This window comes from Nannobrachium achirus (genome assembly GCF_963921795.1).
Source record: "Nannobrachium achirus genome assembly, chromosome: 19".
NCBI lineage: Eukaryota > Metazoa > Chordata > Actinopteri > Myctophiformes > Myctophidae > Nannobrachium > Nannobrachium achirus.
The window spans coordinates 56,061,201-56,072,491 of record NC_137826.1 but is presented as its reverse complement, the minus strand read 5'-3'; the positions used below and the strand labels follow the sequence as shown (position 1 = coordinate 56,072,491).

At 50.7% G+C, this 11,291-nt stretch overlaps 2 protein-coding genes across 2 annotated transcripts; both read right to left on the bottom strand.

The window, feature by feature from the left end:
- Positions 1-2,288: 2,288 nt before the first annotated feature.
- Positions 2,289-3,569, bottom strand: LOC308304944 (small ribosomal subunit protein mS27-like; the record flags this gene model as incomplete). The annotated part of the gene is made up of 1 exon (XM_080749568.1): positions 2,289-3,569. One exon carries the CDS (start codon positions 3,567-3,569, stop codon positions 2,289-2,291), a length of 1,281 nt encoding a protein of 426 aa, XP_080605694.1.
- A 3,116-nt stretch (positions 3,570-6,685) lies between these two features.
- Positions 6,686-7,657, bottom strand: LOC308304942 (dimethyladenosine transferase 1, mitochondrial-like; the record flags this gene model as incomplete). The annotated part of the gene is made up of 1 exon (XM_080749566.1): positions 6,686-7,657. One exon carries the CDS (start codon positions 7,655-7,657, stop codon positions 6,686-6,688), a length of 972 nt encoding a protein of 323 aa, XP_080605692.1.
- Between the last annotated feature and the right edge of the window lie 3,634 nt (positions 7,658-11,291).

Genomic DNA, 11,291 nt, shown 5'->3' with positions numbered 1-11,291 from the left:
GCTCCAGGCGCCGCGCCTCGAGGAACAGCATTTCTATTCCCTTGTGGCAGTACTTCCTAAGGAACTGGAAGACGTTCCGGACAACTTTCTCCACCAGCTTGAAGGGCTGTTTTTAAGATTCTTGGCCACTGGAGGCTGCTACCGGACGATTGCAGACGGCTACCGTGTGGGCATCTCTACAGTGTCTGGGATTGTGCCAGACGTTGCCAAGGCCATCTGGGAGTGTCTGGTCGATGACGTCGTGCCTGTACCCACCACCGAGGACTGGCGTGCCATCGCTGCTACCTTCCAGCGACGTTGGAACTTTCCCAACTGTGTGGGAGCCATAGACGGGAAGCATGTTGTCATCGAGGCCCCCCCGGCAACAGGTTCTCTGTTCCACAACTACAAGGGCACTTTCTCCTTGGCGCTCTTGGCAGTTGTGGATGCAAACAAACTGTTTCGGGTGGTTGACATCGGCGGGTATGGAGATTCCAGCGACTGTGGGATTCTGGCACACTCCGACTTTGACGACGCCCTCTACCTGAAGACACTCCGCTCCCTGGGGCAGGACACTTGGGTCCTCAACCCCATGTTTTTGTGGCTGATGAGGCTTTCCCTCTACGGCGCAACCGTGAGGGAAAGGCATCACCTCACCAGGAGGAAAGATTACTCCGCATTCGCGAGATAGCTCAGTCCAGCACTTCCAGTGCGTCAATTTCAAAGAGCCAGTTACTGTTTTACTCGGGCATCTAAACTTTGCCATACGTGTCATTCCTCAAGGCCAATCTTTCATTTCTGGATTGCTGGATTTGGCTTCATCCGTTCCTAACCTTTTAGAATCTGTATCTTTAGAGGAGGGGTGTATGTCCGATTTGCGTTTTTGGGCGCTTTTTTGCTAGATAATTGGAACGGAGTGTCTTTCTTTTATGATGACATTGTGCACTCATCCAATTCCATTAAATTCTTCATGGTCGCGGCGCCATCCGTGGGTTTTTGGGGGGTATTATAAAGGTCGGTAGTTCGCAAATGAATGGCCATTTCAATTTGCTGATCTCTCGCCTTCCTCAGCTCTTTCTGAAATGTACCCCATCGTAGCGGCATGTTCAGTCTGGCGTTCTTTGTGGCGTCGCAAGTGCGTAAGATTCTTGACCACTGGAGACTGCTACCGGACCATTGCATACAGCTACCGTGTGGGCATTTCTACAGTGTCTGGGATTGTGCCAGACGTTGCCAAGGCCATCTGGGAGTGTCTGGTTGATGACGTCGTGCCTGTACCCACCACCGAGGACTGGCGTGCCATCGCTGCTACAGTACCTTCCATTGACGTTGGAACTTTCCCAACTGTGTGGGAGCCATAGACGGGAAGCATGTCGTCATCGAGCCCCCCCGGCAACAGGTTCTCTTGTTCCACAACTACAAGGGCACTTTCTCCTTGGTGCTCTTGGCAGTTGTGGATGCGAACAAATTGTTTTGGGTGGTTGACATCGACGGGTATGGAGGTTCCAGCGACGGTTGGGTTCTGCCACACTCCGTCTTTGACGACGCCCTCTACCTGAAGACACTCCGCTCCCTGGGGCAGGACACTTGGGTCCTCAACCCCATGTTTTTGTGGCTGATGAGGCTTTCCCTCTACGGCGCAACCTCATGCGACCATTCCCCGGGCATCACCTCACCAGGAGGGAGAGGGTGTAAAACTACCGGCTGTCCCGGGCCAGACTGGTGGTGGAGAATGCCTTCAGCATCCTGGTATCAGCCAGTGGTGGAGGTACCATCGGGTAATTCCAATCCTCCCAGCAAATATGGATGCCTGTGTCAAGGCCACGTGTGTCCTGCACAATTTCCTCATAAGGAGAAGCACCATCCATGGACCTGCTGCTCGGACACAAGCGGTGGACCTGCCCGCGGTGGGAGACGTTCCGGGGACGTTCCGGGGATTGGAAGAGTGGCAAACATCAATGCTGACCAGGAGCCCCTCTTCAGAAGACAACGTTTTGCCTCCTTCTTCTCTGGAGTGTGGGCTGTCTTGGCAAAATGGCGTGGTCTAGACCAGGGTTTACCAAAGTGGATGCCGTGGCACCCTAGGGTGCCGTGATGCCAGTCCAGGGGTGCCTCAGAATAATTTCATGACTAATAATTGTGGTACAAAGGTGAATGGTACAAAGGTGAATGGTGAAACAAAGAATGGTCTAACAAAATTATGGCACCACCTATTTAAAAACAACTTTGAAACAAATCAATTAATTATTATCACTCACAACTTATTATCGTACTCCTGTCAATCGATAACATAGTCGGAGCACACAAGCCTATCTGTGATGTCCACCTTCAGAGCCCTGCTGATGTGCTGCAGCTCTGACAGCTATCCTCTTCTGTCTCTCCCCCTCTGCCCTATGCAACATCTCCTTCTCCCTCTGGATCAGATGTCTCCTCTCGACCTCCCAGTCCTGCAGCCTGCTCTGGTACTGCTCGAGATCCAGCTGCTCAGCTGTAGCCAGGGCCTGCGTGGCCAGGACAGACACTAGAGTCTGCATGGGAGCCGGATCCACCCTATTCTCCGACTCCAGCTGGCCGCGGAGTTCCTTGAATCTGCTGACATAGTGAGGGAGCTTCGCCCTCTCCTCTACGTCATCCTCATCAAGCTTGACCTCGTCCTGTCTGTCCTCCACACCTCCTGACTCCTCTCCTATGGAGGAGTCAACATCTGAGACAGAGGACAGCTCCTGCAGCAAATCATTCAGGGTGTCCAGCGGGTCCTGGGACAGCCTGATATCTCCTGGCTTGGCAGCCACTCCCTCCATGACATCCAGGGCTCTGCCCAGATAGCCAGGGGTCCAGGTGAGAGGCATGCCTTTGAAAACGGCGTTAATTCCCTTCGTCATCTCCAACTTGCCCAGGAGGGAATTGCCGAGGAGTTGAGCACTGAAGCCCACAGTGTTGTCTTGCTTGAGTCCAGCGATCAGCAGCGCAGCGCCCAGCACCCTTTCTTCTGCCACAGTGAGTTCTGACTGGGTTGCTAAGTAACTGCTCAACGCATACAAGGATAGGATCTGTGTGGATGGGAGGTCAAAGGCCTCCTGAAGCGTCACCTCCTCAACTACTGAACAAGCACCTTTGAAGTCCTCATCCTTAATGTATGAATCTATCAGTAGGTTAAACGTGAAGTCATCAGGGAACATTCCATATTGGACCTTGTTTTTAAGTGTGTACAGTGCTTTGTCCCTGGCTCCATATTTGAGACATAGTTTGATCCAACTATGCACAGTCCAGTCTTTCAGGTACCAGCAGTTTGGGCTGTGACGAAACTTGTAAAGGTAATACTCTGCTTGATCTACTTCTTCTCTTGACGTTATATTGTCAACAAACCGCGATATAGTCAGCGAGCTAACGGGCAGCTTCTTGTCATACGTCCTGTCCATGGATGTGGCCAACAAAGCCAGGTTCTGAGGATCTTTCTCTCTGGACTCCCATAGCGTGGTGTCCCTGTATACTGCTGAGAGCAAACACCTCCTTGCTGTTAAAGCTGGCGTTATTATACATTTAAATTTGACAGGTGCAGTCAAGAAGCGTTGTAACACGGAGGCTGCCATCTTGAGACAGTACCAATTTCTTAGCAGCGCTAACAGCCAATGTGTACTAGACTGCGGGATAAATACCTGTAGTCCTATGGAGCCTTATAGATAGATGTCCCTATGTTTGTAGTACAAGACTAATGTCACACAAGACTAAAGTCATATGTAAACACAATGAAGGTTTGTAAAGTACTATTTACTGTCTCCATCAATTATTTGCTTTAACTATACATACAGGGTTGCCCCTATATGCATTCAACAGTGGTGCCCAGTGTTGCTACAGTAGCCAACCAAGTAAATCGATTACGCCAGGACGACATAAATCTAGAATTTATATTCAATTTTATTGTAGTGATATTACTGACATCATTGGGCATCTTACTCTGACATCAGAAAACTTGATCACGGTGCAGACATCATAGTAGTGATGTCATTGACTGGTAGAGGTGCTCAGCTTCAATGGCCTCACAATTAAATTACTGGTGTACCCGTCACTGCTACCGGTGGTGGGGGTTGGTGGATGCTGGGATACGTAGTCTGAATACTGACTGCTCAACCCTTGCCCTAAGTCTGTCCCTGTGTGGTCAAGGATGTTCAGGAATCCTCACGTCGCGTTCTGCTCCGTCAGACCCCTGCTGCTCGGCGTGAGAGACCCCACGCACGCCTGTTGCAGATGCACCGCACCGGGAGCCAGAGCTGTCAACTTCTTCCACAAAGACAGGGGAGGAACGGACAACGGGAAAGTAGAATCTTCAGCGGACAAAGACACTACGTCCCGTTCCGCTAACTTAGCCACACATCCGTTAAAAGCAGACTCTTTCTTGCCCGCCCAGCATCGCCTGTCTTCACATCCAAAACCCTTTGTGGCCTCACAAAATCTCAAAACAATCGGTAGCCGTGGCTGTTCGAAAGCCACCAAGTGTCTTCTTCAGCCTTGTAAAAGACAACCGGACCCAGTAATAAGCCATCAGCGTCATCCTTCCTTCAGCCACGTTGCTCCAACTAAGTCCCAAAGGTACCTTGCTCTCCTTCAGAGTAATTTATCTCACAGAGAACTCTTTCTCAGGCCCTTTAGCAGCTCCTCGGAACCGCACAGATCGCCGTGGTCTCTGAACCACCACCACCACCTCCAGAGCTGTGGTAGACCTCCTCCACTGCAGTGCACCACCACAGGGCTCTCCATAGCCCAGGTCAGGGCTCTCCTCCATCATGCGGCGGCACCTCGCGAGGCTTCGGCCTCCCTGAAGGACTGCCTGTCGCCGGAAAACGAGGAGCGCTGTCGCCAGACGCTGGGGCCCAACCGGAAGCTGTACGAGACGGGGGACGCCAAGGAGCCCCAGGGCAGGAGGAACCCGAGCCAGAAGAACCAGGGCAGGTGGAAGGCCTCGGTCCTGGTGTCTCTGTGCTCGGTGGAGGAGCAGCCGGCCTTCCTGTTCACGCTGCGCTCCAACACACTGAAGGGACGACACAAGGGAGACGTCAGCTTTGCAGGAGGTAAGAGCGACCAGGCAGATAAAGACGTAGTGGAGACGGCACTCAGGGAGGCTCAGGAGGAACTGGGCATCACCGTGGACAAACAGCAGGTCTGGGGAGTCCTCAAGCCTCTACGGGACATGTCCGGGATGCTCATTGCTCCTGTGCTGGCTAACCTTGGACCACTAGAGGCGCTGTCCTTCAAACCAAACCCTCAAGAGGTGGAGGAGATCTTCACGTTGTCCCTGTCCCACGTGTGCGACCCCCGCAACCGCGGCTACACGCACTTCCGCACCGGCAACAAGTACGGATACACGCTTCCTGTGTTCCGCCACGGCAAGCACCGCGTGTGGGGCCTGACGGCCGTGGCCCTGGAGCACACCCTCAAGATCATAGTCCCGCCCTAAACCACACCCTCAAGATCATAGTCCCGCCCTAAACCACACCCTCAAGATCATAGTCCTGCCCTAAACCACACCCTCAAGATCATAGTCCCACCCTAAACCACACCCTCAAGATCATAGTCCCGCCCTAAACCACGCCCTCAAGATCATAGTCCCGCCCTAAACCACGCCCTCAAGATCATAGTCCTGCCCTAAACCACACCCTTAAGATCATAGTCCTGCCCTAAACCACGCCCTCAAGATCATAGTCCCGCCCTGAACCACACCCTCAATATCATAGTCCCGCCACTTAGACATGCATGGCTTAATCTTTGAGACAAGCATATGCTACTGGCAGGATCAACCAGGTAGGCCTCCGTGCCCGAGGGAAGCGCGGCACGCGCCGCCTCCCCCAACGGGGTGCTCCGCCGCGGGCAGGCCGCCAGGCCGCCTCGGGTGAGGCGGCGCGGCCCGCCCCCTAAACCACACCCTCAAGATCGTAGTCCTGCCCTAAACCTTGCCCTGAAGATCATAGTCCCACCTTAGACCACGCCCTCAAGGCCACACCGTAGACCAGTGGTTAATTTCTTCTTTACTTTTTAGGTATTAAAAAGGTCCTTTTATATTATGTCATCTGGGGACCTCCCCAAAACCATGACCCGCATTTTGAGAACCACTGCCCTAGGCCACACCCCTAAAGTCGCCGTTATACCGCCATAGCAAACCGACACAGTTGAAGGGCCATTTCACCTCTGGGACAGCCCAATGTTATTTTGTTGTTGTTTGGGACACGATCGACACGGTCCCGGGTTGTTTTTTGTGTTCAGTCTGTGTTTATAGATATTTTATCTATTTGTGGGCAGCAGGTGGGCCTCCCCATTCAGGGTGGCCTACAATGGAGAAGTAAGGCGCCTCCTTCCCTCTGCTAGCCTGGGAGTCCACCTTGGGCAAGTGGTAGTACTCCCTCAGCCTCCCAGCTATGGGTTACATAGCGACCTCCGTCCTGCACATGACGTGGGACAGAAGACTGGTCTTCGGCAGATTGCGCGGAGGAAACCCTCAGAGGTTCAACGGGCAGAACGGCGATACCAGCAAGCTTTGTGGAACGCTGCGGGCTGGATGGGTTCAGTTGTAATGTATCCAGGCCATCCACTGCACCTGGCTCCATCTCCAGCCGTCTTGACTCTATCTTGCTACTGGATACAGGTGGACTCGGGCAAGAGAGTGAGGTCGGCGCTGCGCAAACCAACCTCACTTAAATCAAAATCATCGCGCAAGTCAAGAATTTTCTCTGAAGCAGTAGTCCATGAGGCCGGGAGGCTCCCGGGCGCAGAGTCGGGCGTAGGCGTCGGCCAGCGCCCGGAACTGAGGTATGGTGAGCTCCGTGGGCCGCAGGGTGGGGTCCACGTCCGCCTCGCGCATCATGGCCGATGCCAGCTCCAGGCGCCGCGCCTCCGGGAACAGCATTTCTATTCCCTTGTGGCAGTACTTCCTGCGGAACTGGAAGACGTTCCGGACGACTTTCTCCACCAGCCTGAAGGGCTGTTCTATCTGCGGACGAGCCAGGGGAGTGAAACGAACCACTCCCACGTCCACGTCCGGCTTGGGGACGAAGGCCCGCCCGGGGATGGTGAAGCAGTCGTGCACGGAGCACAGATACTGGGCCATGACGGACAGACGACTCCTCTGTCTACTGGAGGTGGAGGCCGTCAGGCGCTCGGCGACCTCCTTCTGGAAGGTGAGCGTGAGCCGTGTGCGTCCGTAAGCGAAAGGCCCGCTCCTGTCGGCCACGTTCTCCAGCCACTTGACGATCAGAGGAGTGGACACGCTGAACGGCAGGTTTCCGATGATGTGGAGGTCGGGTGGCTCGTCCTCCCAGGCTGCGGCGACGCTTGAAGGGAAGCCGCGGTCCATTCTGTACGTCAGAATATCGCCGTGAACGATCCTCACTCTGCCCGGCGTCGCCTCCGACAAGAGCCGTAAGCCCGGGATGAAGCGGGAGTCCTTCTCCACCAGCAGCAGGTCTGCGGCGCCGGCTTCGAGGATGGAGCGGGTCAGGCCGCCGGGGCCGGGCCCCACCTCGCACACGCGGGCGTCTCTCAGGCGGCCCGCTTGACGCACTATTTTGTCCGTCAGCTTCGTGTCCAGCAGGAAGTTCTGTGACAGCTGTTTCTCAGCCCTCAGGTTGTACAGTTTGATCAGCTCTCCTACGGTGGGCAGCGGAGGCAGGCGGAACCGGGATCCCGCCATGTTTCTCGCCGGTCACTGCTTGCTACTATACCGCTAGCGTTTGGTTGGAGGAAAAGAGGGACTGTGTCTCTGCCTGCACAGTCTCTCCTCCCCTCATTCAGGGTGACTCCAACCGAGGATAAGAAACAAACAAAAAAATAACATAGCCATACCATAGAATACCAAAACACCATATCAACTCCCAAATAATAACTAGTAACCATTCACAGACCTGGTTGGTTGTTTAACTTGGACAAAATGTGTCCATATTTGCCCAAATATGGAGATGACCTTAGTCTGAAATTATAGATGTCTGACATCATAGACCACATGAGACTGACGTGATGTCATATACTGCATGAGATATGTCCATATATGAACATTCCCATGGACCACATGATACTGACACAATATGTCCATACCTGAACTTGCACTGACTCGTTATGCACTTATGTGGTAATATACTGTATGTATATAGCACTTTGAACTGCTGCTGGGGATTGTCTCCTGTTGTTTACTCTTGTATGTTTATGGATGTCTGTATATGTGCACTGTCCTTGTTTTTGTTTTTGTTTCTGTTTTTTGTTTTATGTTGAGAGTGAACCAAGACAAATTCCTATCAACTTGTTGACATGGCAATAAAGTTATTGAATCTTGAATCTTGAATATATGAGCATTCCCAGATGATGCCCTGTTAGGGCAACTGCACTAATACAATCCCTTGTATGCTCATATATGGAGATCCCTGATGTCATCGTGTCTATATCTACGTTCTGAGCATCAGACAATGTGATTAAGACATAGGTATGTCAGTTTTTAATGGAATAAGCTGTACTGTTTAGTACTCAAAGGGGTCCACAACACCCCTTATTTTTTGAGCGGTGCTAACCGCTGCTACATCTGTCTTTGTCTGTATGTACCTACATACAGACAAAGACAGATGTAGCAGCGGTTAGCACCGCTCAAAAAATAAGGGGTGTTGTGGACCCCTTTGAGTACTAAACAGTACAGCTTATTCCATTAAAAACTGACATACCTATGTCTTAATACAGTTTTTAATGGAATAAGCCGTACTGTTTAGTACTCAAAGGGGTCCACAACACCCCTTATTTTTTGAGCGGTGCTGACCGCTGCTACATCTGTCTTTGTCTGTTTGTACGTATGTATTTCATGCAAAGTCTGCCATTGGCCAAGCTTTGTGAGACACTTCAATGAAATGAACTCATAAAAATAACTTTTTGTGAGGGTACAGTAGGAACCCTCATTAAAAACATGAAATAATCCTGGTCTCTATACTGCCTCCCCCTGGTCAGCTGGTCAACTAGTGGGAATAGTGTGTTCCTTCCACGCACTACGCCCCACCGGGAAACTCCCCCCAGTCAGGTGAAAAGAAGCGGCTTGGACTCCTCGTGCATTGAAGGAAGCATGAGCGCAGTCGTTGCTCTCCCCAGGTTGGCAGAGAGTAGCACCCAGGATTACACTTGGCAATCGGCACTGGGTGAAAAGAAAAAAAAATGGGTTACAAAAATTCTGGGGTAAAATAAAATAAAAATACACCGCTCATTCCACGTGGCTTGGACACCTTGGGCTGCACAATATAGGCGGCCATGAACAATCTGCATTTATCATCCTAGTCATATTTCGGTGTGACCACATTGGGTTTTTCCTCCATTGTGCAGATGGTGGTTTTCACTGTTTACAGTGAAAATGTTTTTCTCCAGTGTGGATACGTTGGTCTCTTGCAGGCTCCATAACTGACTTAAACTCTTGCCACACTCCTTACTGTGAAAGGTTTTTCTCCAGTATGGATACGCAGGTGTGTCTTCAGGTCCCCCAACCAACTGAAACTCTTATCACACTGTTTACAATAGAAAGGTTTTTCTCCAGTGTGGATACGCTGGTGACTCTTCAGGTTATCTAACCGACTAAAAGTCTTGTAACATTGTTTACAGTGGAAAGGTTTTTCTCCAGTGTGAATACGCTGGTGTATCTTCAGGTAGCCTAACTGACTGAAACTCTTGTCACACTCTTTACAGTTAAAAGGTTTTTCTCCAGTGTGGATTAGCAGGTGTCTCTTCAGGTGACCTAACTGACTGAAACTCTTGTCACACCGTTTACAATAGAAAGGTTTTTCTCCAGTATGGATACGCAGGTGTGTCTTCAGGTGACCTAACCGACTGAAACTCTTGTCACACTGTTTACAATAGAAAGGTTTCTCTCCAGTACGGATACGCTGGTGTGTCTTCAGCTGGCCTAACCGACTGAAACTCTTGTCACACTGTTTACAATAGAAAGGTTTCTCTCCAGTACGGCTACGCTGGTGTGTCTTCAGGTGGCCTAACCGACTGAAACTCTTGTCACACTCTTTGCATTGAAAAGGTCTTTCAACAGTGTGGATATGCTGGTGTGTCATCAGGTGGTTTAAATTACTGAAACACTTGGCACACCGTTTACAGATGTGAGTTTTCCTCCCTGTATGAGTCAGCTGATGTGTTTTCACTTCTCCTGGATGAGTTAAAGTCTTGGTAAACTTGGTAGACTTTGGTTCGTCTCTGTCTTGTTCTTGGCTGGTTACAATTCTGGTGATTTGTAGGAAGGATTCTGAGGAGATCTGTCCATTTATGGGCATTTGGCAGCAGAGGCCGTCATGGCTCGATTGAGATCTGAAGTATGCACATTTAGAACAGCAGACCTTAGTCCCTTCAGTGGAGTGGCGGTTCATCAAATCTGCTTCAGGGACAGAGTTTTAGGTTCCGTTGGGTAATGGACAATTTAATTATCCTCTCTCTGACTCCCTATGTTTTCTATCTGCTTCGTTGGGTAATGGACAATTTAATTATCCTCTCTCTGACTCCCTATGTGCTATGTTCTATCTGCTTCGCTCACAACACTGAGTAAGGGAACTGGTCTCTGTGGAATGAAGTGAAATATAAATACTTTCAAATCTTATACATGCTGAGCAGAGCTCTGGTCTGACCTCACTCACAAAACAACCGGTTGCCGTGCATGCCTGACAACACCGATGCGCGCATGCTGCCTCCCCTACATGTCTGTGCAAGAGTTACATCATCAATATACATCACCACCATGATGGAAGAGATCATGATGGAAGAGTTCCATGTACAGATGCCATGATGATGATGATGATTAAGTCCAATGTACACCAAGGTGGGGGTCTTGATGTTGTCCTGTCTGGTCTCAGGAACATACAAAGGGAGTAACTTCAGGTAGCCAGAAAGCTACAGAGGCTGCAAAGTTGTCATGTACTATACTGCCCTACAAAGGCAGAGTGCAGTAACTACGTTGTCGGACACACCGACTTATTTGTGTCGCCCAAAGGTCAAATTAGCCTTCATGATATTGGGGGAGGAACAATTAGCTCAAGAACAGATATACAATCAATGTGATATCACTTTTATGTCTTTATCTCATTTGGCTGATCAGCTGTAACACTTTTAAACCCATTTTTTAGTGAAATTCCAAAACGTAGTTACTGCACTCTGCCTTTGTAGGGCAGTATAGCTGGTTGGATATATGATCTACTCAGGACACCACAAATGTCCCAAATGACCTGCCACCTGGACGGGTACTCATCCTAACACTCAACCAGATGGCGAACCCCCCCTTACCCCACCAACTGCTGCTACCACATGCT